Source organism: Enoplosus armatus, chromosome 20 (genome assembly GCF_043641665.1).
Source record: "Enoplosus armatus isolate fEnoArm2 chromosome 20, fEnoArm2.hap1, whole genome shotgun sequence".
Lineage (NCBI taxonomy): Eukaryota > Metazoa > Chordata > Actinopteri > Centrarchiformes > Enoplosidae > Enoplosus > Enoplosus armatus.
Window position 1 is genome coordinate 6,665,939 of NC_092199.1, and position 22,667 is coordinate 6,688,605.

At 41.5% G+C, this 22,667-nt stretch overlaps 1 protein-coding gene and 2 long non-coding RNA genes across 3 annotated transcripts in view; all 3 read left to right on the forward strand.

Annotated features, from left to right (window-relative positions):
- Positions 1-4,422: 4,422 nt before the first annotated feature.
- On the forward strand, positions 4,423-6,556 carry LOC139302919 (uncharacterized). The gene is made up of 3 exons (XR_011598933.1): positions 4,423-4,439; positions 6,000-6,152; positions 6,470-6,556. It is a non-coding gene; the product is annotated as an uncharacterized lncRNA (long non-coding RNA).
- Positions 6,557-8,208: 1,652 nt separating this feature from the next.
- On the forward strand, positions 8,209-11,308 carry LOC139302867 (uncharacterized). Its single transcript, XR_011598930.1, has 4 exons — positions 8,209-8,233; positions 8,481-8,544; positions 9,069-9,159; positions 11,046-11,308. It is a non-coding gene; the product is annotated as an uncharacterized lncRNA (long non-coding RNA).
- A 3,926-nt stretch (positions 11,309-15,234) lies between these two features.
- Positions 15,235-22,667, forward strand: part of LOC139303061 (disintegrin and metalloproteinase domain-containing protein 12-like) — a 62,874-nt gene continuing 55,441 nt past the window's right edge. Inside the window, exon 1 of the mRNA XM_070926761.1 lies at positions 15,235-15,340. Coding sequence (XP_070782862.1) covers positions 15,235-15,340 — 106 coding nt within the window. The remainder of the gene's footprint in view (positions 15,341-22,667) is intronic.

Below are 22,667 nucleotides of genomic sequence, written 5' to 3' on the forward strand. Positions count from 1 at the left end.
AGAAAAATTGGCCATGGCTGAAATCCCAGCAATGAGTTGAAGAAATATGATGAACAAAGAACAAAAACCTCTATGCAGGACTGCATCCAAATATGTCTTGTTTTGATGCTAGTTGCTTTTTCCTCAGCTGTCAGCACGTTTAAATCCACAATTCCCCATCTGAAACCAAATGAAACTATCAGAAATTCCAACCACAATTATTTCCAACTAGGACTGGCCCAGTTACACTCCAGCTAGCAAATTATCCCTCCTCTTTCTCATCCTTTTTTTCTCTTTTTTCTGGTTGTTGCCGACAACCCTTGCCGAAATGGTTTTAATCAGACTCGAGGTCTCATTGCATACACTTAGTGCCCCCTCTCTCTCCATAAAAGTCACATTTAACAAACTTAAAATGACCTGATGTTAATGAGCAAATGACAATAAAATTGGATCTTGTGCTCCAGGGGGCCTTCATGTTTAGACAGGCTGGCCAATTTTCACCCTGCTCACACTCACTATTTAGATAAAACTCATGAGGATGAGGAGTAAATTGGGAGGGTGGGGACTTCAGAGGGTATTTGCCATATGGCCTTGCTTCTTTATTTTTCCTCTGGGATATTAAAGTCAGCTGTTTATTCTGAAAATAAACTCAGCTAGTGGAGGTAATGAAAGAAGCTCTTTTGGAAGGGCCGAAGTTGGCGTGTGCCCCTGTATAGAGAAAAAAATTAGACATATAGTGATGGCAGCAGCTGGAACAACATGTCAGAAAGACTAGAGTCTTTTATGACACCTCTAAAGACACGTTTCTGTGTTTTTCAGCTGTAATCACATTTGCAAAGTGGTGCAATTTTCACCTTGTCTCTTGTTTTTCTCCCTTAAAATGAAAAACACTGCGGATTATCCACACAGCATTTAAGGGTTATCCCAAAGTGAGAGCCAGTCGCCATGGTAACAGCAGCAGGTGGAAATGCAGGCAGGCAGGCAGTCAGGGTGGCAATAGAGTATCAGTCAGGGCTGAGAGGCAGACCAGTCAAGTTGCTACGTCTCCTGAGGAAGCGGAGAAGTGGCTCCGGGGTGGTGCTAGATTCACTTTGCTGTGCCAACGTCAATTATTTACAGTGTCAACATTGCCATACAGTCAGAGGATTGCCTGATGTGTGTGTGCGTTGGTGTGTGTGTGTGTGTGTGTAAAAGAGAGGGTAAGAGAGCATGACTCGTGAGGAATGTGACAGACAGTGGGTCATTTGTTTTGCCTTGATACATAGATGGAGAGGTGGAGAGAAGTCACACCAGTCCGAGCGCTTTTGGTGTGAAGACGTGGCAGACACCTGATCAAGGCCCTCCCGTTATTAAACAGGTAACTGATAACACCTCTCATATGATTGTTTTTGACTTTATTTTTACATTGAGCTCAGGATAAAACCAGGAGATAGCACTACAATAGTAGAACATTCAGATTCTGGGTCTGTGTGTGTTGGGGAGTGCATAATATGTCTGCCTGCATACTGATGTGAAATACGTCTTCTAAACTTAGTGCTATGTTTATATTATGCTTTCCGATGCTTCGGCCACTGTCTCCAATTTCTAACCATGATAGATTTAGTGTGTCAGTGTTGGCTTGGTAAGACACCCATAATATTGGACATACCAAGGGCCACATTTATCGACACTGTGTTGAAAAAGGTCTAAATTCACTCCTACGAAGAAAAAATATAAATGTCCGTACATACAACAGAGGAAAGTTACTTAATTTAGTTTCATTTTCACTTACCTCCTGGACACCTAGACTCCCACACATTCTGACCCCCTCATTTACAGTATGTGACTAGAGAGTCTCATTTACATGAAGAAACGCCAATAAATAATCACTCATGTGTCGAGCCACCCCTTTAAAAGATGAGGGAAATTACACTCACTTATGATAGAGCAGTCCAAGGGATCAAATATGAAAAACTTTGCAGATTGTGGAATTTAAGTTAATAAAAGATACTTAACAAACCAGAGACAATATAGCAGGTCAAAGCTTCTATAAACAGTGCCTCATCCGAATGCAGAACAGTTACTGAAATAAAAAAAAAGAAATGATTTATGATCAACACAAAGGCAACTGGCTGATGTCACACTTCTTTGTTTTATGGACCATTATCACCACAGATGTCAGTGTCTGTGTGCTCCCTGCCTGCGGTAGCATTTACCCAAGGCAATGCACGATTAGGCATTTTGTACAGATGACCGACAATGTCTAATTGTTGCCTTATACACGATTTAACTGGTCTAACTGGACCAAATGAACGTGCAACCTTAATAGCCACTGTCTAAGTTATCTAATCAATGGATTTGTGTTTACATGAATTTTATCATAATTTGAGAAAGTGAACGCCAGCAAGTATCTAGATAAATAAATAGACTATTTAGTGCTACCTTTATCTTCACAGTTTACACTCTTTGGTGAAAAGTATTTTGTTGACAGCTACAAGGTGCTAAAGCATGGTCAGAGCTTGTTGAAATTTCTCAAACATAACAAATGGCTGAATCTCATGCTGCTTATCCAACACTGAGAAATTAGATGCCAGGGAGGGGAGGTATGTCACACCATAAACCTGCTGGCAACAGGGACAGATCAGCATTTTTCCATGCTCCATAAACACCATCAGAATCCTCTAGGCCAATGACCAGGATCTCTGCTTTTTGCCCTCTCAGTTTCTATTGAGGATAGAGTCTCATTGTGATTCTGTGAGGGATAAGTCACGCTGTGTGCTGGCTTTACTTGCTGCTCCCATTGCCACTGGGGCATTCACTGTGTCAAGCATGGGGAGAGTCATCTGACTAAAGAACAAACAGCAAAGCCCTGAAGGAAGACAAGACAGCTGACCTGCTGTCTAATGTAGTATTAGAGAGATATGACATCTCTCTTGTCAATATCTCATGTCATATTAAATGAGGTTATGCTCCATTTTCCATTTGCCACTTGAAAACAGGAGCTCAAATTGGCAAGATGAATGTACAGCATTTGTTAAATTGTGTTGATTAACGACAAAACATTTAACAAGAGACATTGGCAACAACAGGAGGGTGGGATGGGGTTTCCATGATTAATTAAGGATATTTATCTCATAGAATCTCTTTTATCCACACGCTGTAGGTGCCAGAAAAACAATGCTTTCCCGCTAACGAAGGGGATAGACCTGTAGGCTGGCAAGCTCTGAGGAGAGGCTGGAATACCAACAGGGTGTCAGCTTTCCCTGGAGGCAGTCAGTCCAGTGAGCTCCCCCCAGGGACCAGCTCAGACCCCAACAAGAAGCCCCCTCTGATGAAAACAACCAGCATAGATCCCCTCAAGCATACTGATCCCCGCGAACCACACGCTCTGCTGCAAGGGACAAACAGCACCGAGACATACAAGTCACATACTCCTTTGCATAGGACAAGCAATGTTCAGCCTATAAGGGCAATAGCCCCGCTGCAGAGCTCACAGCCCTCACACATACAGACAAGCTCTGCTGTGACTACAATCATCCCTCAGAACAAAGCCGGTTTCTCCTCCATCACCATCTCCTCCAGGAAAGTGAGCAGATCTGCCAGTTTGCCTGGCTCCAACACCTGCAACCACTCCTCCCAGTCCAGTGAATCCCCTTCTCTGCCACCAGCCCACCAATCCATGGACCCAAACGCCAGGCAGGTCACAGTGCAGAGGAAGGCCACTATCGTCAAAGTGACAGAGCAAAGGGTGATGTCCAGCCCTGTCCCAAGCACAATAAGGGCGGGGACCCCACCAGCTAGCCATGCTTTGGACACAGTGGTCCACAGAAGAAAGGCTACTATCATCAAAGTGACAGAGCACAGAGAGAGCTACAGTCCAGCCAAGGTCGGGTCTGGGAAGAGGCACCCAGAGTACAGACACAGCTACACAGAAGGAGTGTACAAGGAAAACAGCATGTGGAGGCAGGGAAACCATTCACAACACAACGCAGCACCTTCATATCACCATCTGGATTCCACAAAGAGGTCAAACACTGCCGTAGCACCAGATACACCCACTTCAGATCTAGAGAAAAATGGTGGAATACTACACAGGTCCACGCTGAGACTTTTTGTGAGCACCCCGCCTGCTATAGCAGCACCCACCCCCTCAGAGGTTTCTCCGAAGGCTGTTGGACAGAGATTGGACAGGCCGCACAGACCGCTGAGCTGCTATGGCAATGTGTTTGGACACACTGAGCCAACCAAGGAGAATGTGACACAACCAGCTGCCAGGAAATGGAGCTTTGGACTTCCACAAGAGACCAATATCAACCCTGTGAACTCCGACAGTAGTTTCATCATGCCTCAAACAGCAGTGAAAGAAGCAGGTCAGCTAGTGGCAGAAACCCTTAAGCCAAACGGAGGTGAGAAAGAAAGATTGCCGCCAGAGAATGCAGTGAGGAGAGCGTCCCCCTGTCTGACTCTCATCAAGGCCCCGGGTAGGTTTCTCTGTCCCACTCTGACAGTCTTCTTGTCAGCACACAGGCTCCCTTTGTCTCTGATCTCCATTTTCAAAGGATGGCAATGTCTAAATATACACTTCCTTTCTGCCATTTGTGTGTTCTTGCTCAAAGTCATTACACACTTCTGGGGCTGAACTCTCAGGTTCGATATTGTCTTTCACCTTTGATGTCTTATTGATAGGCATAATTAGATTGTATTGAGATGATTCCTTTATCTGCTGCCTTGAGTGCAATTGACACAATTGAAAATATTTTCACCGAGCGCCAGATATCTGCGCCTGTGCCAAATAGCATCGCCTAGTTGCAGAGGCACCTACAGACACTTTCTCATTTTCACCTTCTTTCATTTTCCCACACATCTCTTTGCATGTAATCTATTCTAGTCCCCCTTTTCACTGACAGCACAGGGGAGGAAGGGAAATCACAAGCTGCTAAACATGGTGAAAATAAAGTATTAGGATGTGTTAGAATCAATTTCGGCAGCCAGATCCTGCAATGCCACTATGAGATCTGGGTGTGTTCCGTTGTCGTAATCATGAATAATATTATAATATTTGAGGCATAGGTTATAGGTTAGTGAGGTTCAGGTTAATTTTGGTAAATACACTTATTTGCTTTTTTACCTTGAATTAGATGATAAGATCAATACCTCTCTCATATTTGTCTATTGAATATGAGGTTCCAGCCAGAAGATGGTTAGCTTAGCTTAGCATAAAGACTGGAAATGGGGAAGCAGCTAGCCTGGTTTCTGTCCAAAGGTAAAAAACAATAATCCGCCTCCAAGCACCTCCACAGCTCACATTACCTTAAAATTAAGGTTAAGGTTAGCCTCCACGGAATGAATGCAGAGTTGTTTTAAATTGTTTTGGGGCAAGTCGCCTCAAGTAGTCCGAGTCACGTCACAAGTAAATTGCACATCAAGATGCAAGTTTGTTCAATGATTTAGCCAAATCAAATATGTAAGCTGTGGGGCCATGCAAGGCCTGACTGTTGCTGCCTTATTTATCTTTTATTGCTCCAGGATTTAAAAGAAATGGACTTGAATGCTTTTGCTTTGAGTCTGAAGTCAAGTTTCAAGTCTGACTGAAGTCCAAGTTTCAAGACTATAGTTCTGAATGGATGTAAGTTTGTAGAATATCCTCAAGTGACAAAAACGCTGTTTGATTATGTAAAATGGCTGAAACAGACAACTAAAGCTATTGTTTAAGAATGCTGAATATTCAGGTGAATTAGTAATATGAGGAGGGATTTTTATGCTGAGCAAGCATGCTTCTTTATTCATGATGTCTTTTCTCTGCGTGAAATAATTAATTATTCCTTAATCACATTCATTAACAGTGTCATCAATTAATTACCGAGGCCTGAGGCAACATAATTTAAATTCAATGTTTGATATAGTCAACCTCGAAATGAGGAAGGACTTTATGAAATTGTGTTAGAATCCGTGGTGCACAGCTGCCAAATGGTGGCTCAATACCAGCCAGTGTCACTTTTTTACTTACTCTTCAGTTACATCAAAGTCCTCTTGCCTTTCAGATCCACACTCACGCCGGTCTTCAGAAGAAGTGCTTGCTCTCAATGCAGCTGCGATCATAGCGAATATCAAACTCCAAAGACAACTTAGTCAGAAGAAAACACCAAATGCCAATTCTGAAAAGGACTCCACTGCGTCACCCCAGGGAAATACTGGTACCATTACCTCTCTCTTCCCCCTCATATGTAATCATAATTTCTCACCTTATAAAACATTGATCTTTGTTACAATTAACTGAAAATGCTGCAAGCTCAACACTTGTTTTTTTAGAGCTCCAGCTTTGATTGAATCAATACAGAAACAGTGAAATTCATTGATTCTTACATACTGTGCCTATTTGATTCATACCAAGAAGTAATATCTCATGGCAGGCCCAGAGGGCTATTGAGCAACTGTGCATCGCGCTCAGGCATGAGAAGCCAAACCAGGTGTAAATGAGACGAAAACAATTTGATTTTCTCTGCCTTGGTAGTGACAGATGAGGGGAAATGTATGAAGTCACGCCTAGATCAAAACCCAGTCCAGCGCCACAACCAGCCTCATGCTGCATTTGTTCCACTGAGTCTTGACCCTGAAAGGTCAACTGGAACTATTTCTCTACAGGTAAGTTCAGAGGTATTTATATAGCTAATAAAACAATGATGGCTGTGAAGTTGAAGTTTTTGTTTTAATTTTAGAGACTGAGGAAGTAAAACAAAGATTATAAAAAAATTGGCATGAATCATTTTTTGTACCAAAATTTTATTTTGGATTTTAAATCCATATGTTCTAATTATCTGACCTGTCAGGTTTATCTAAACTCCCTTTGGGGCTTTCGACCCCCAGGCTGGCAACCAATGAAATTCACAACAATGTCAGCGAAAGGAAATGACACATTTATACTGGTTTTGGAGTTTTCCATGGGATGCCTCAGGGCTATATTCTGGGGCAGGGGGAGGTGGAAATGGGGGTTGGGCTTAAATGTTTCGTCAACCATAGCGATATGTTTCTGGTTTTGGCAGGAGGCACTGCATAAGTCCAGACCAGACTTCATCAGTCGTTCCCTGGGCAGAGTGCGAGAGCTGGAGCGAAGGGCACAGGGGAGGAGGGAGCAGGCAGATTCGGCAGACCCACAGGATGCTGCTCTCAGGCAGAGGAGAGCCCACAGTGCCCGATTTACCTCTCTGAACGGTACTGTGCCGACAGCAACCCTCACCTCTCTCATCCACTGTACTGCCCATTGTCCCATCGCAGCTGCAGTGGCTGTTTGCCACATGACCAATCACACACATACAGCCACAGAACAAAGAACAAGGGGGGTTTTCAGCCAATATGTGTTGTTTTTCTAGGCTCCAATATTTTTGGATTTAAGCTGCTGATGTAACATTTTGCTCAATTCCACAATATATTCAAGTTTATTTTGTTCACTTGAAGGTGTGCTAAATCCACTAAAATCCTCTACTGAAACCCAAAATACTGAGTTTGCTGTAGTTTTAGACAGGGTAATCCACCACAACTACTCAATTACAGGCAAACACCTTATTAAGATTCTGTACATGAATTAAGTTACAGATATTGCATAGAAAAGCTAAATGAATAAATAAATCAACATATCAGAAAATCATAAAGAAAGTAATGTATCATATTCGGGATGGATCACATGACAGGTCAGTATCTGAAATGTAATAAAAGCCCAACTATTTTTAGGCCAACTGTAAAGAAAAAAACATGAAGGAGGGAAAGACAGGGAGAACTGAGAACTGCACACACTAAATACAATAAAAAGCACTTGAAGTAAGATATGAAACAAATGGATTTAACGCATATATATATATATATATATATATATATATATATATCTGCAAGCGCTTCTCTATTGAATAGCACGATTTCAGAATGATTGCCAGCATTGGATTTCAGTAAAAATATTTCTGTGACCTTCAAATGTCATTAAGCTCTCGATGCAGTGTTCTGTCTAATAAGATTTCCATTCGGAGAGCCATGCTTCACAGTAAACAATAAAGACTTTAAAGATTTGTGACAGAGATTTTGTAGCTCTCTCTGCCCTCTACTGGCTGTAGCAGAAACATACACCAGTGGTTTCACTGACAGCTGGGAAAATGACTCAGACTAGTTCAGCAAGTTTTAAAAAAAAAAAATCACATGACTAGTTTTCATCAATCTGATGAACATGTATAAATGTGTTTGGGAACTCCCAGTTCTTGCATGGTGGTGGTACAAAATTATGCTTCATAAAGTAGGTGGAATTCATGTTCCTATTCTAGATGAGGGTGTCTGTTCTTTCTGGAGATTGCAAAATAATCTTTTTTTTCCTGTAAGACATGAGGCTTTCAGTCTCTTCAAACATCAGGAAAAGTTAGTGTGATTTACTGCCATGCTTTTGAACCTTCAACTCAATCAGCATTGTGTATGTGTGTGTGTGCATCTGTGTTTGTGTGTGTGCGTGTGTGAATGTGTGCGTACATGCTCGTGTTTTCATCCAGATAACCTTTTCAAACCCAGAGATAAGGCCATTACTGGGAAAGAGACGCAGCTCAGATCTAAGCGGTGAGTTCCATCTCAATCTCTACCTTGGCAGACTGTCAGATGCAGATTCATCTGTATCTCTTGTTTTTCTTCGACGTGTGAAGGCAGAGCCTGTATCAGTGACATCTCCTTACAAAATATGCTGCTCTTGTTTCTCTGCCAAGACTTTTGCTCTAATTATGTTTTTCTCTTCCTTGCCTCACTTGTTTGTTTTCCATCCTGACAGATCCACATATTGATTAGCAAGAAATGTTAGACTGAGTGTTCAGACTGTGGATTTATACAGAATACAGTAATGCATATAGTTGATATACAGTTTGAAAGCGTAAGTGACTGTATCCCACCATTAGAAAATACTTAACTATAAAAGAGCTTCGTTTAAAGGATTGTAGGTGATTTAATTCTTCTTTGACAAATATTGTTTGTGAATAATAGATACATAATTGTTGGTACTATTTTTTAAATATAAACTTTCAACAGTTTTTTTCTTTACCAGCAACTCTACCAACAATCATGAAATATACAAAATGATCATTTTGTTACAGTACGCTTGCGGAGGTGAAGAGGAAAAAAGAGGAAGAGAAGAAGAGGGAGGCGTGTTTGAGCAACAGACAGCGAGTTGAACTTTTCAAAAAGGTAATCTCCATATCTTTTTGTCAGAACACAGATAAATAAACCCATTAAACGTCACAGACATCATTCATCAAACAAACAGTATTTTGTTTTTAATTCTTGTGAAGATCCCAAAGTTTCCAAATATGTCGAAAGACATGTTGGGTTTTAATATTTCACTTTGCAAACATCAAATAGTTTCACTGAAGAGCTGGAGCTCTTGTACACCTGATACACAGTATGCAGTATATGATACAGGCAGTGTGGAATAAGTTGAGCTAAATTCTTATGTTCCAGTGGACATCCCTTAACATTTAAGCACCAGATCTGCCTATTTTGATCTCCCTGAAGTTGTTGTAAATAGATATATAGGCAAAATGATGCACTGAATCACTAAATCATTAGAAATATGGAATAAAGCAAATAACTTCAAAACAGCCTGCCACCATGTTAACAACTACTTGCCTGAGACACTGAGCAGAACATTAATAGTGTACATGACCCACACGCAATTGAGCACGTAATAACACACCTTTCTCCTACAAGCTCAATTAAACCTCGCAAAGGGTGAATCATTTCGCAGTAATGGCCATCACTAAAGGGCTGTAGTAATAATGCCGCTTTTTCTCTCTCTTCCCAACAGTGCGACGGTTGAAAATAATGGCTTCAAATTGCTTACCAACTCCATCACGGTTAACTGAAAAGACTGGCATTGATACATGAGGTTGAACTTAAAGGATCATTTTACAAAAACCTTAGAAACAAAAAGGGGGTAGATGGGATGCACAGCGTATTTCTGGATATTCTTCATGTGGGCCTTATGGGCACAAATTACAATAACAACAGAGCCTGATGTTTATTCTCTGATTAACAGTGATTGATTAGGGTCTTTCTCCCTTTTAGTGTCTGGTCACTGTTTCTCCACCTCATATTCAACATCAGCAAATTAAACAACAGCTTTATAATGTTTGTTTTTTTAAATCAAATCTTCCAAAATCTGATGATAATAAATGTAGGGTTGCAGGAATATTACTTTTGGTAACTTGTCATTGAGGTGATGTTTGATTTTTGTGCTGCTGTACTGATTGTATGTAACACTGGGAAGAAGATGTAAATGTCAGCTCTGCTTATTACCAAAAGGAGTAACATTACATTGAATATTTAAGCTGTTGAAGGATTTCTTGAGCTCGTCTTTGTCTTCAGAACAATGACTATATTATTCCACCAGAGGTCGCTGGTGCCAAACCTTTGCTATTTCCTTGCACTTGATTTGAAAAGCTGAAAAAACGACACTTCAGAGGCAATTTCAACATGCGAAGTGGGTGTTATGAGTTATTTTTTATTGTATGGTCAATAATTATTACCCTTTACAGAACAGAGTTTGATTTGCTTGAGAAATTTTAGTCGCTCTCTTTCACACTGCACTCCACGCACCCTTTCTTATTATGGAGAGGAACTGTGAACAGTCTCATTGTGCCGAGTGTATGAGGCCTGTGTTCCTGGTGAAACAAAAGGCCCTTCAGTGGCAGAGAGAGCTACAGTGCAGTGCCACCATTCAGCCGAGCTGCAGACAGCGTGGGTGCCCACACACAGCTGCTCCACCCACACTGCTGCTGTGGCAGATAAGACAGGGAAGAGGGACGATGCCAGAGATCCAGCAGGTCCTGAAAGAGGGGCTGGAAACCTGAACGGTGTGGGTGAGAGGATGGCAGGGACCAGGCTTCACTCCTGTTACCGTGCAGGACTGTTTGATTCCCATCTGCAGCTAGACGAGAGTGTATGTGTTTGTGTGTGTTTGCCTGGATTGAAAAAAGGCCACATGGTTTTTGTGAAGACCAGAATGGTGATCTATTGCCATCGTTCTGTCATAAGTGTCTTAGTCATCTGAATATTTTGTTTTCTTGTTGCAGAAACTGTTGGATCAGATTCTTCAAAGGAGCAACAGCTGAATGACTGAAAACAGATGAAGATGATGACATGACAGAGCCTGTAGCATTGTATAACTGATGAAGACTGATGAAGTGAACGTATTGACTGTGCTGAATATGAATTCAAATATCAGTGTAGGTCATGCTAACTCTAGCTGTCCTTAACATTTAGGCCCTTACATTTGAGTTACAGAGCTTGACATCTGTTTTTCCTGAAAGATAAAATCCATGGCAATCTTTCAAAAACCCAGAAGGTCATTTAACATCACTTACCACTGTTTTGAGGGTTTTCCCAGAACTGTCAAAGACTCTTCTGCCCATCTAGATGAAAAAATATATACTGATGCACATAAAAAAACTTGGTTTAACCTGTTTCCCTTATTGCAACTCTACTGTTATCTACTTTCCAAATCCAACAAAAGATGGTAGGTGGAAGTGACACATATCCACCACATAAATATAACGTTAACACAGATAAATACCTGATAATAAGACTTTTTTTATTTTGTTAATATGTTGTACAAATCCAGCAAGGATATACGTCCATCTTTGTTTGGATAAAGAAACAGAGTAGAAGTTTGGGACAGCTTAAATGGGTTGAAATTAGAATATAGTACTATAATATATTGTATAATAGTATGACAGAATATATTTGATACACTTCGGCAGAGGAGTCCATAAAGGGGTATATGCATGGAGCAAATATTTTATAAATTGGTGCTACATGACCAGAGAGCAGCGAAAAGGGGCAGTGGTATTCCTTTTTGCTCAAAACCTACAACAACCAGAATGCACTGGGCCCGTTGCACTGGGACCTCCCAGACCGCTGGTTTCCCTTTAAGGATTCTGGAAATACCTTCATAAACAGCGCTAAGTGTTGATAAATGGGTTTCTGAAAGATTGCCATAGATTTGTCTTTTGAGGAAAACAGATACTCATCTCAGGGACTCAGCTGTCCTAGCCGCCCTTGTATGCAGTTACAAATGACGATGGCCAAAATGAATGTACTGTCTCATGGCTCAACGTTCTGCTTCTTAAACACACTGACTGATAAGCTTTTGATGTAACATCTAAACCAGTAATGTATGCTGTGTATCAGTGTTATCTGGTTTTCACTTGATTGCAGATTGCCTTCGTTTCCAGAATACTTCATGTAATGCGATGCAGAGTAACCTCTCACTGCACGATAAAGCACTGATGTCCTCACGCAGCCACTTTCGCATGATCTCATGTGATGTGAGGCAGCGATATAAGACAGAATCATTCATTATGCTTCACAGTCCCGTCCAGGACAGTCTTCAACCGTCGTCCTCATTATACAACCAATAAGCAGAAAGATGCCTGAAGTGGGCTCTACCGTCATTCAGTGCCAGCTATTAGCTGTGAGGAATGTGACCTCTTCTCACTGGAAATGCCCTGTTAATGGACAGTGCCGATTTGAATGGAGCTTTTGTCTCTGTCTTTGTCCCATGATGGACCGGGGCCTGCCATTGCAGATTTAGATTTGTGTGTTTTGATCCAAAGTGAATGTGCTCAGAGTGCCGCTCGGCAACATGATAGAGCGGGGCATAAATCAGAAGTGAGAGTGTGAATATTTATTTTTGGAATAATAGACAACGGAGATGACACTCTTTTCGTTATCAATTAAACGTTATTCACTCTTCAGCCTTTTAGTTGGAGTTCTCCCATAGTCTTGCTGTTTCATCCATCTGAATTTGCACTGATGTGTTGGAGAAGACAGATGAGTGCTACTGACTATTTTTGTAAGCCCTATTTCATGTCTGTGGGTGTATTTGGACGACAAATAACCTTCTTCAAGCAGCACTCATGGTTCATAATTGTTTCCTTCTTTTAGGAATGAGTAATTTTAGACTAGAAAGTAGAATCTATGAACCATAACTGCAGCTTGAGGAAGGTTATTTATTGTGTGTGGTCTTTTCTCTATTCTACTTTACAAAGGTTTTACTATGCAATATAACATTCTTCAACTTTATGTATTTTATATTTAAATTTGATTATATGTATTTTGTATTTGAGTTGTGTTTAGATGTCTTGTTTGATTTTCTTCCAAATGTGACAATAAATGTGCCTCTAAGCACAGGTGAAAAGTTGTGGGGGGTTTTTCTCCCAATTGCGTCGACATAATAACAGAGGTTAGATGGAATAACTTCCATAAAGCTGGGATTTATTATTGAGCACTATCTGTCCTAGCACACTAACAGAAAGTCCTATTTTACTGCCTGCTCCTCCCTGCACCTTATCATCTTCCTCCAAGCATCCCCTGGTTCTCAAAAAGAGCAAAAGATCAGCTCTTTGTACCATCCCATAGCCGAATGCTGAGTTCCAGTAAAATCAGCATGCAGAGAAATACTCCTCAGTGTTCTTTTATTTCCATTCATATTTGATTCTGAAGGAAGACTTTTGAGAAATGGAGGTTTCTGAGCATCATGGCTAGGCTGCACCCTATAGTTCCTATATTTCAAACGGCGTGAGGCAGCAATTGGATGTGCTGCTGTGACTTTACCTAAAGTCTCCATGCTGGGAACACACTGTACTGGGAATGCAGTACTTTGATTTTCTCCCGTTAGATATCAGGAACCCAGCCTGCATGTGGACATCTGCCCTTTTTCTGCCTGCATTCTCCTCTGAAGTGGATGGTCATGTGGTGTGGTGCAGTGCAGCGTGTACACACTGAAGAGCATAATTGAGTTGGCCATAGTGTTTCAATGGGCCATGTCCACATATAGGTCCATGCACAGCCATCTTTTAGTGCATCGCTGTGCCTTGATGATAAGTAGAGTCTTAACAATAATAGACCCAAATTGTCAAGAGTCTTGGGTAGCTTGTTCTTCGTCTCATGAGTGTATTTGATGCTGATATTCTAAAATATTGATGTTTTCAAAGTAAAGCCACTTTCTAGTGTGTATACAAAGACAACAGACTGTCCAATATTTGGTGAGGAACCAAGCACAGCATGCAACAAATTCAACTGGATTTGCAAGACTGCATTTTTTCCCCCCCACACAGCTGCTTGGAGCTTACTCCGACTGAATAACAACATGTATCCATAATAACATCTGTGAGTGAGGGCTGTGTAGACTATATTATTCAAATTTACACTCCAGTGTGGGCTCTTACAGTATGTGTGCGCTTATCAAGCCCGTTGGGTCAAGTTCGTCAAGTGAATACCAAGAGAGGGGCCGGAAGTTAAGGGGTTTGCTTTCAAAATAAAACGCTGTGTCCCGCACCTTCCATGCCGTTTTGAGAACAATGCCCTGTGGGTTAAATTGAACGTCTGCAAGGTCGCAGACATTTGTGCAAAACTCTATATGTGATAAAATAATCTTGACTCAAGCTTTTTAGAGATGCCACTTACAAGTTCTGACGATGCAAAGTTCAAGACCAACAGTCCAAAATCTATTATGTTCAAATATTCAATTTACAAATTATGGCCAAACATTTGGCATGTTTGCTTGATTGAGTACTTTTTAATCTCACAATGAAAGCACAGTAAAGGCTCCAGAAAAAGTCAAGATTATTTTGTAAAACTACTACATTTAGTCAGGACGAATATTTATACATTTAAAAAAAAAAATCATGTGGCTGCCTATCTGTTTAACACATCCATTATTATAATCACATTGTACGCACATTAAAGTGCACTTTAATGGTCATTTGGGGTTTTTATTTTGAAACTGGAACCGGAAGTTTGTGTCTGGTCGCTTGACGTTGGTCGTTCACCGCTTATGGGCGCTAGAGGTGGCTTTAGGACCTGGCGGAGCGCTTCGTTGAAGCACATGGTCCCCACTCATAAGACAACACTTCTCTTCAGTAATTGCCCTGGAATTGATGTCATTCCTGTGGGCGTCTGAGACAGCAGCGGCTTGTGTGTTTGTTAGTGTTTTCATCGCCCGCTCGTCATTTGCCTCACATTTCTCACTTCTTTTGCGCGAGGCAGCGTTTGACTTGGACATCTCTGAATGGGGAAAGTGCAGCTGAATCAGCTGTCGTCGGGATTTCCTTAAGGCTCTCGTATACTTGATCATATTTCAGGAAGTCGTTTAATTTTGGGGCGCCCCTGCACATCAGCTGTTGGTGGACTGTGTATTATATGATGGTTGGGCTGCAGTGAAACAGTTGGCCAGTCCCGTCCACGCTTCAGCCGGGCATCATGAATCCCGGGAGCCGGAGTCTGAAGTTTGTCATTTTGACAGCACTTCAGGCTTTATCTGTCTCCATATCGGTGCGTGACAGTGTGCTCTCCAGATCTGCTGAAGGTAAGAGGCGAAGAGGAGGAGAAGGTGCCACATTTATTTAGCTTTTCCTGTTATATCAAAGATCCATGTGCAGAAGTATTTTGTTTTATTATTTGTTTTATAACTGGGTGGGTGTCAAATAAAAAAAAAGCACAGTCTTTTCACCTGGAGCATGAAGAAAAAGCTATAATGGGTTTCTTGAAATGAACTTGTCTGCATCTGTCTCTGAGCATTTTGCTTGATGTATGTATACTCCACTCTACTCTGCTCTATTCTGCCTATTCCTCATTCATGCCTCTCCTTTGGCTGTTTTGGGTACATCATGTTTTATGAAAGCCTTTGTTAGTACATCAGACTTACAGATCTGTAACACATGTTTGGGCTGAGTGAAACATCTCCAGTGTAAACAAGCTCTCTAAATTCATGGCTTTCTCTCATTCCCTCCAATAGATCAGTGTGTGGAAAGCAGAACACAATTTTTTTTAGCTCGCGGTCCATCCAGTGTGTACCTCAGAAGAGAGGAGACACTGTATAATTGATGATGCTGAAACTCTTTTTGGTAATCAGTGGTAGCACTTGAGGCATTTTGCAGGCGCTTTAAGCACACTTCAGTTTTTCAAGGCACTTCAAACATACTTCAATTTTTCAATTATGGATGATTTCCAGGGTTATTTTAGTGGCAAACATAAAATAAAAGTCACATTGTTGGTTTGAACCTAAGCATTCAAGTACCTTTTTAGACACCTTTAAATTCTTGTTTATCCCAGCAACACATGAAAAATAGCTGCCTGAGAGCTCTGGGGAAATTTTCAAAAGAGATGTCAGGGTGTGTTTGTGTTTGTGTTCGCAACCCTTTGGGCTGTGGCTCATGACAGCTCAGTCACCAGTGTTCAATGCCCTAGGTGGGATTGAACAAGGACACTACACACAGTATGTGCAACAGTGGTGAGTGAAGGAGCTGCTGCGTTGGCGCCTACAGAATGCTTTTGCATCTGAAAACACTGCCAGTCACGACACTCACTGTGGAATCCTGGGAATTAATTACCAGCGAGGGCAAATGTGTAAAAGTGAGATCGAAGCGTGAGGAAGTTGCTCATTTATTCATTCATTCGCTCCCATGGGGCTCAGTGCTCGTTGAAAAACCATCATCGCCAGTTCATTTGAGAGTGTGTGGTTTGGAAAGTCTGAGCTGATCTCTATTGGCAGGATAGTTATCTGCTTGGGGGTAATTCGGGCTGATTGAGATAAATGGATGGAGCGTTGTGGTGTGAGCAAGTACTTGTTTACACCCACAGGAGATGCAGTTTCATTTAAAAGACAAAAATAATCAAATGTTGTGAAAGTTGGGGTGATTTCTGACTTCATGTAAATGTTGAAACCATCTTTGTGTTCAAAAACTTAATCAGCAACAATTTTGATAATCCTTTAATCATTTAGGTCCTTTAAACAAGTAAAAATACCAAATAATCGCTGTTTCCAACCTCAAAAATGTTTTTCTCTGTCTTATATCATTTCAAACTGAATATGTTTTGGACTGTTGGCAAGTTGAAAATGTTACCTTGGGCTTTCAGAACTTGTGAGTATTTTTTACTTTATTTATAGACAGAACAACTGTTCGATTAATGAAAATAATTAGTTGCAGCTTACTTCACGTTAAAGGATAATGAGTGGGAACCATTAGTGCTCCCTTTTTATGAGGCTCTGCTCTGTCTCCAGACTCTGCACGTTTGTCTTTGCTGTCAGGAATTCAAGGCTGCTAAGAAAAGATGGAGCAGTTCAGCTCCATGCAACGTCATGTTGGCATACATATTTCATGACGCCGCTCCTTAAGCTTTCTTGTCGGTTTTCCTCTCCCTGTCTGTCTTATGCATGTTTCTGTCTTCGTCGGGGATCATTTGTGAATGATTTCCTCCGATGGTTGACACACTTAGTGTCAGCCAGTATTCACTAGCCAGCTGTACTGCTTCAGCCAACATGACTCTCTGCGCCTCGAGCGCTGCATGCAGCTTGCGTGCTGCATGCTCAGACAAATGAAAGTTGAGCTGAGAATATATTTTTGGACTGTAGTAAAACATTCCTTTAGCAAACAGTGTCCTCCCCCAGAGAGACATTATCATTATGATGTGACCCATCTCAAGTCAGAGGCATCTTCCAGATGAGTTGTACAGGATAGTTAAGACCCAGGAGGCAGGTAAGAAGAGTTGGCCGACGTGTGGTTGTGCATTAAGACAGATTGATCAACCAGTTGCTGCTCCGCAGTGGGGATATTTATATAGGAGGGGGAAAATAGCTGGACTGTGCTCATGTGGCCTGACCCTACATGTGTTGTATTAATTTCTTCGAAGCTGCCTTGGACTCATTTGACCCCCCCCCCCCAACAAAGGTTTAACACACAAGCTGAAACCTGATGCTGGCTCTGGACTTTCTCATTGGACTTTCACACCCAGAGAGGTCAGAGTTGAGATCAGCACAGCTCTCCCTGAGCGTCTTCTCTCTCGTCTGCTCAGAGGGCCCAGTTGGCTCAAATATCTCTTGTCAGTGTCAAATCTATGTGGGTTAGCTCAAGTTCCACCCATCAGTGTTCCACAAAATCATTACTGACAGTTCATAAGCAAGTTAAGTATAAGTAAGTTCAGGTCTCTTCTTGTGTTCAGTTTTGCATTACTTTTAGTTGTAGCATAATGAACGTCCAAGCAGTTTTAGCAGATATCATCTTGTGTCGCACATTTTTAATTTACAGGAAACTGAAATGGCATGGCGTGTTAAATTATTGATTTTGTTTGCAACTTCAAAATCATATCAGCATCTAACTTTTTATAATCCTGCCAGATCAGAGAATAGGAATCAAGAACAGGAATCAATTGCAATTCCAAATGAATATACTACAGGTACAAAGGGAAACATTCCCCAGTTTGACTAGATTCCATATAAACACGCAGCCGTTGTCTTCCACTGAGATTTGAAACTGAACTGTATTCTTAGCTCCAGGTAATCTATCTTCCAGCCTGGCATACAGCATCCGCCCAGATTTCACCTCAATATTCCACAACGAGAAGGGACAAGCCGCGATATGTTTCTTAATAGGCAGGCGTGTTAACAGGAACAAGACAGGTCACCTCCTACCTGGGTGAGTTTTTAACAAATTAGCCCAAAACAAAGTTCTGCTGCTGCCAGCTGCTTTGTCTGCATCTGTCTGACTTCCACAGGCAGACCTGTGATGTATTTTCAAGCAAAGCAGATCAAGCAGCACATCAAATAGCTGCATATACACCAAAGTTTCAAGTAGAACCTTGATCAATCCGAGATTGTTAAAAGTTTGGGTTGGTTGTTTTCAGGTTTTCAAACACCCAATGGAAACAGCAGTTCTTCACTTATATTATAATGTCGAGAGCTCGAGCTGATGTCTTAAAATAAAAAAAACAAAATATATTAAATTTACAAAGATATAAAGAAAAATCAGCAAATCCTCACATTTAAAATTCAATGTCTCACAGTTTTCTTAAGATCAACTGATCGATTAATGGAATAACTTTGTCAGAGTCTTTGTTCTTATAATCCTTGAGCTATGTGACTTTTAAAGACACTGTCTCCTGTGAGATAATGAGTGAGATGGTTGCCACCTCATACTGTACAATAGCTTGAGGATTTATTCCGATATAGCAGCTGCACCCCCGCCCCCCTCCTTTTTTTCCCTCTTTCTGTCTTTCTGCTGTGGCTTGAGGTTTTGTTTTTTTGTGCTTTGTATGTGCGCCAGACATGTGCTTCCCATGACAGAGAGGGGTTCCAGGGTGCTGTAAATGAAATCCATCATAGGGACCATATTAACAAACTTTCACACAGCTCTGCTCCAGAAGCTCTCCGACTCTGACCTTTTGTTGCTAAGGCACACAGGCTCCATGCCAGGCAGCGAGCACAGCCCTCGCAGCAGGGGAGGTGTAACGGTGTCACCCGCCAGGGGCGTGACGGCACTGCTTCTCGGACAACATTAACCTCCTGCTGAGCCAAGGGAAATTTTTGCGGCAGGGCCATCTATTTCCCATAGAGTAATTATGTGCTGACATCAGGCTAGTGTGACAGTAAATGAGTTCAGTATACAAGGTGGGGGCAGAGAGACGGAGAACACACAAAAGAGCTATTTACCAGCAGAGGGAGCCCAGTGTTAAACTGCTTGATTATGACCCTAAGCATGCTCTAAAAAAATCATCCGCCAATAAATCCAACCATTAACAACTCTGATTGCTGTGACTTTTGACACACTGCTACCTTATTAGATTTGATTTAAGGAGACCCTCCTTTTAGTTTGTGCAGATTCCTATTACCATGATGTCACCTACAGGTTTCCATGTTTCCTAGTGCAACCCTCAGAGTGTTGACATAATGTCCCCCAAATGGGCCAGATGTTTACTGTGGAGTCAAGCCAAGATTACCAGGCACTTTTCACCTTTGCTCTGTAATCCCCATGAACCCTGCACCGTGGCTCAAGGAACAAGTTTAATGGAGCAGGGTGAAAGAGTAGTCAATTAGGTGATCAACAGAACATTCAAGTCCTGCTTCCCAAACATGAGAATTTGTTGCTTTTCTCTGTTTTATATAATCTAGTCCATCCATCAGCGTCTGTTTTTAAGTCTGTAAAATTCAGTCAGGAAGACAAGTTCCCAGAGCCCAAGGTGATGTTCGGAAATTGCTTGTTTTCTGAAATCAACAGTCCCAAGGATATTCTTTAAAAAAAAAAGTTTGAAGACAACTTTTTCACTATTCTTTGACATTTTATAGAGAAAAGGATTCATTAATTAGTTAATCAAAAAAAGAATCAATAGAACAGTGATTAGTCACAGGCCTGGAAGAGATGATGAAGAAGAGAAAGAGATAAGGAACGGCAGTGGAGTTCATTGCTTTTGTCTCCAAGGTCATTTATGAAAGAGTGTGTGCTTGATGGGTCTTCCTCCCAATGTATCATTCATCATCCTGTTCTCGATCACCATTCTGTTTGAGCATAATTTGCCCACTCTGATTGGGGATAAATTGAATTCGTGATATGCCTGTCAATCACCCATTATTAAATGAGCAATAGCCATAAACATTAACCAAGTTTTCCCCCCATGGGCTGATGTCAGAACCAATTTTTGGCTCAGAAACTTTGCTGGCTTCAGTCTGGTCAGTGCTCTGATTAAAGAATATTTCCGGATAAAATATGGCTGTGGATACATGCTCTTGATGCAGAAAAAGTCATAATTTTATTATATTTTCTTTATCAACAACACACTTCCATATGGAACCAGGGAAAGACACATTTTTTATTTTTTTTGTACCTTTTTCGTGTTTGTTGTGTCATAGTTCTGCTTGAAACAAGCCAATTCAAATTCATCACTCTACCCTAATTAATTCCACATGCTCTTATTTCAAGCCCATTTCCTTCTAGAGGTTTGAATAGGAACTAAACAGCGTCCCCCCGACAATGCTGGAATCATCTCAAGTGTGTCTCCTCCGCACTTGTTTTTGTAACATTCAAGGGATTTTGCACGTCAAAGACTCTCATTCAAGCTGCCAAAGGCGTTGTTTTTCATTTTCAATCTGACATGTTTTTTAAGATCGGACAGGATTGCTGTCAAAGTGACTTTGGAGTGTGTCCTTGTGTGCTTTTTCCTGCGCCAGCCATCAGGCAAGGGTGACTGTGATTAGGCGTGCTCTTTATTGATGTGCGCACGTATGTGTAGTCTGTATCCCATCTCAGCGAGGACCTGTGCACATGTGGGGGGCGCGGCCTCATCAAGAGTGCAGATGAAAAGAACAGCATGCCATTTGTGTTGGAAAAGCAAAGATTGTTATGAATACATTATTTCATGGTTGCCTGTCAAGGAGAGAGTTTGCGGTCTTCTGCGAGAAAGCAGGCTCTGGGGTTTAATAAAACCGAACAGTTGTTGGTTTGTTTTGGTGGAACGGAGTGAGGGGGAAAGAGAAAAGCTGGAATTGTGAAAGGGCAGTAAGAAAGGATCTACAAAGAACTGAGGAAGGTCATCTGTTCCCCGGGCTGTGGAGAACACATTCAATTGGGAGCGCTGATAAAACCAAGAAATGATTCACTGTGAAATACCATCAGGAACTGTAAGCTGTGGACTGGGAAAGCAAACAAAATCATTTGCGCATACAAAATTCTTCTTATCTTCATTTTTCTTGTGAATGACTTGATCATTTTGCCACTTCATGTCTCTAAAAACGAGTGAAATTAAACAGTTACTCTTTCATTGATCTGCTCATAACCAACAGACACATGCAACCAGTGATGATGGGCGACAAGTAGGCCTTGTTTTAAGGGGTCACAAACCAAAAAAACCAACCACTGACCTACAGACCACAGGGTCCTATCTGTTTGTCTTGTGACCCTTTATAGCCCCATTTGGCAAGTTGCATGGGTCAGATTGTTTAATTATAGGAGCTTTTAGTCTTGAAGAGGTTAAACTTTTGACCTGCAAATCACTCAATCCATGCTTAGTGTGAATATGCTACACTGCTACAACCAATACAGTATTACAGTGTGTAAAACAACAAAACAACGGCAATGGAGTACATAATAGATGTTGTACTAAACTGCTAGGGAAAGACAAATTTATTACTTTTTCAGTCATAGGTCTGTAGCACATTTCAGTCACCCACACGCGAACAAACACACACACACAGTCACAATCCTCCAACCTAGCATTGACTTTATGGAGGCAATATAAATGGCACAAACTCTCCTTGTGTACTCTGGAGCATAAAGGGAGGTGATCATGGCCAGAACTCTGCTTTATTAAGACCTCTGTTTACACTCTCCTTTATTGAACATATAAATAAGGCTTCGGGTTCTGGTGCCACTTTTATCGCTCCCTTAGTGCTGCTGGTGGCTGTTATAACATTCTAGCTAACAAAAGCCACTTACGCACTCCACACACCACAGCTCTGCTCCAACTTTACCAAATGTCTCTCCAAAGCACGCAGGGGAAAAAAATGAGCCTGCAGACTGTTTCCACTAATATAATTCCATTTATAAGCGGGAATTAAACCTTGCAGCGCACCACATTAACAAAATGGTTATTCACTTGCGGACTTTGAAGTCAGGGAACCAAACACTGTATGGTTGTGAACCTCGTCTTCAAAGTTGATGTGGAGCATGCCACAAAAAAGGCGATGGCCGTTCCATCTGTGTGTGTGTGTGTGTTAGCCTCATGAATTGCTGACCACAATGTGGACTTGACCTTTCTCCGTCAAAACTCCTTTCTCTTTTTCCCTCATCGGTTGTGTTTATTCGTCCGTACTTTTCACAGAGGTTGTCATGCGTTCCCTTACTCCACATGCCCACCTCCCCCAGACG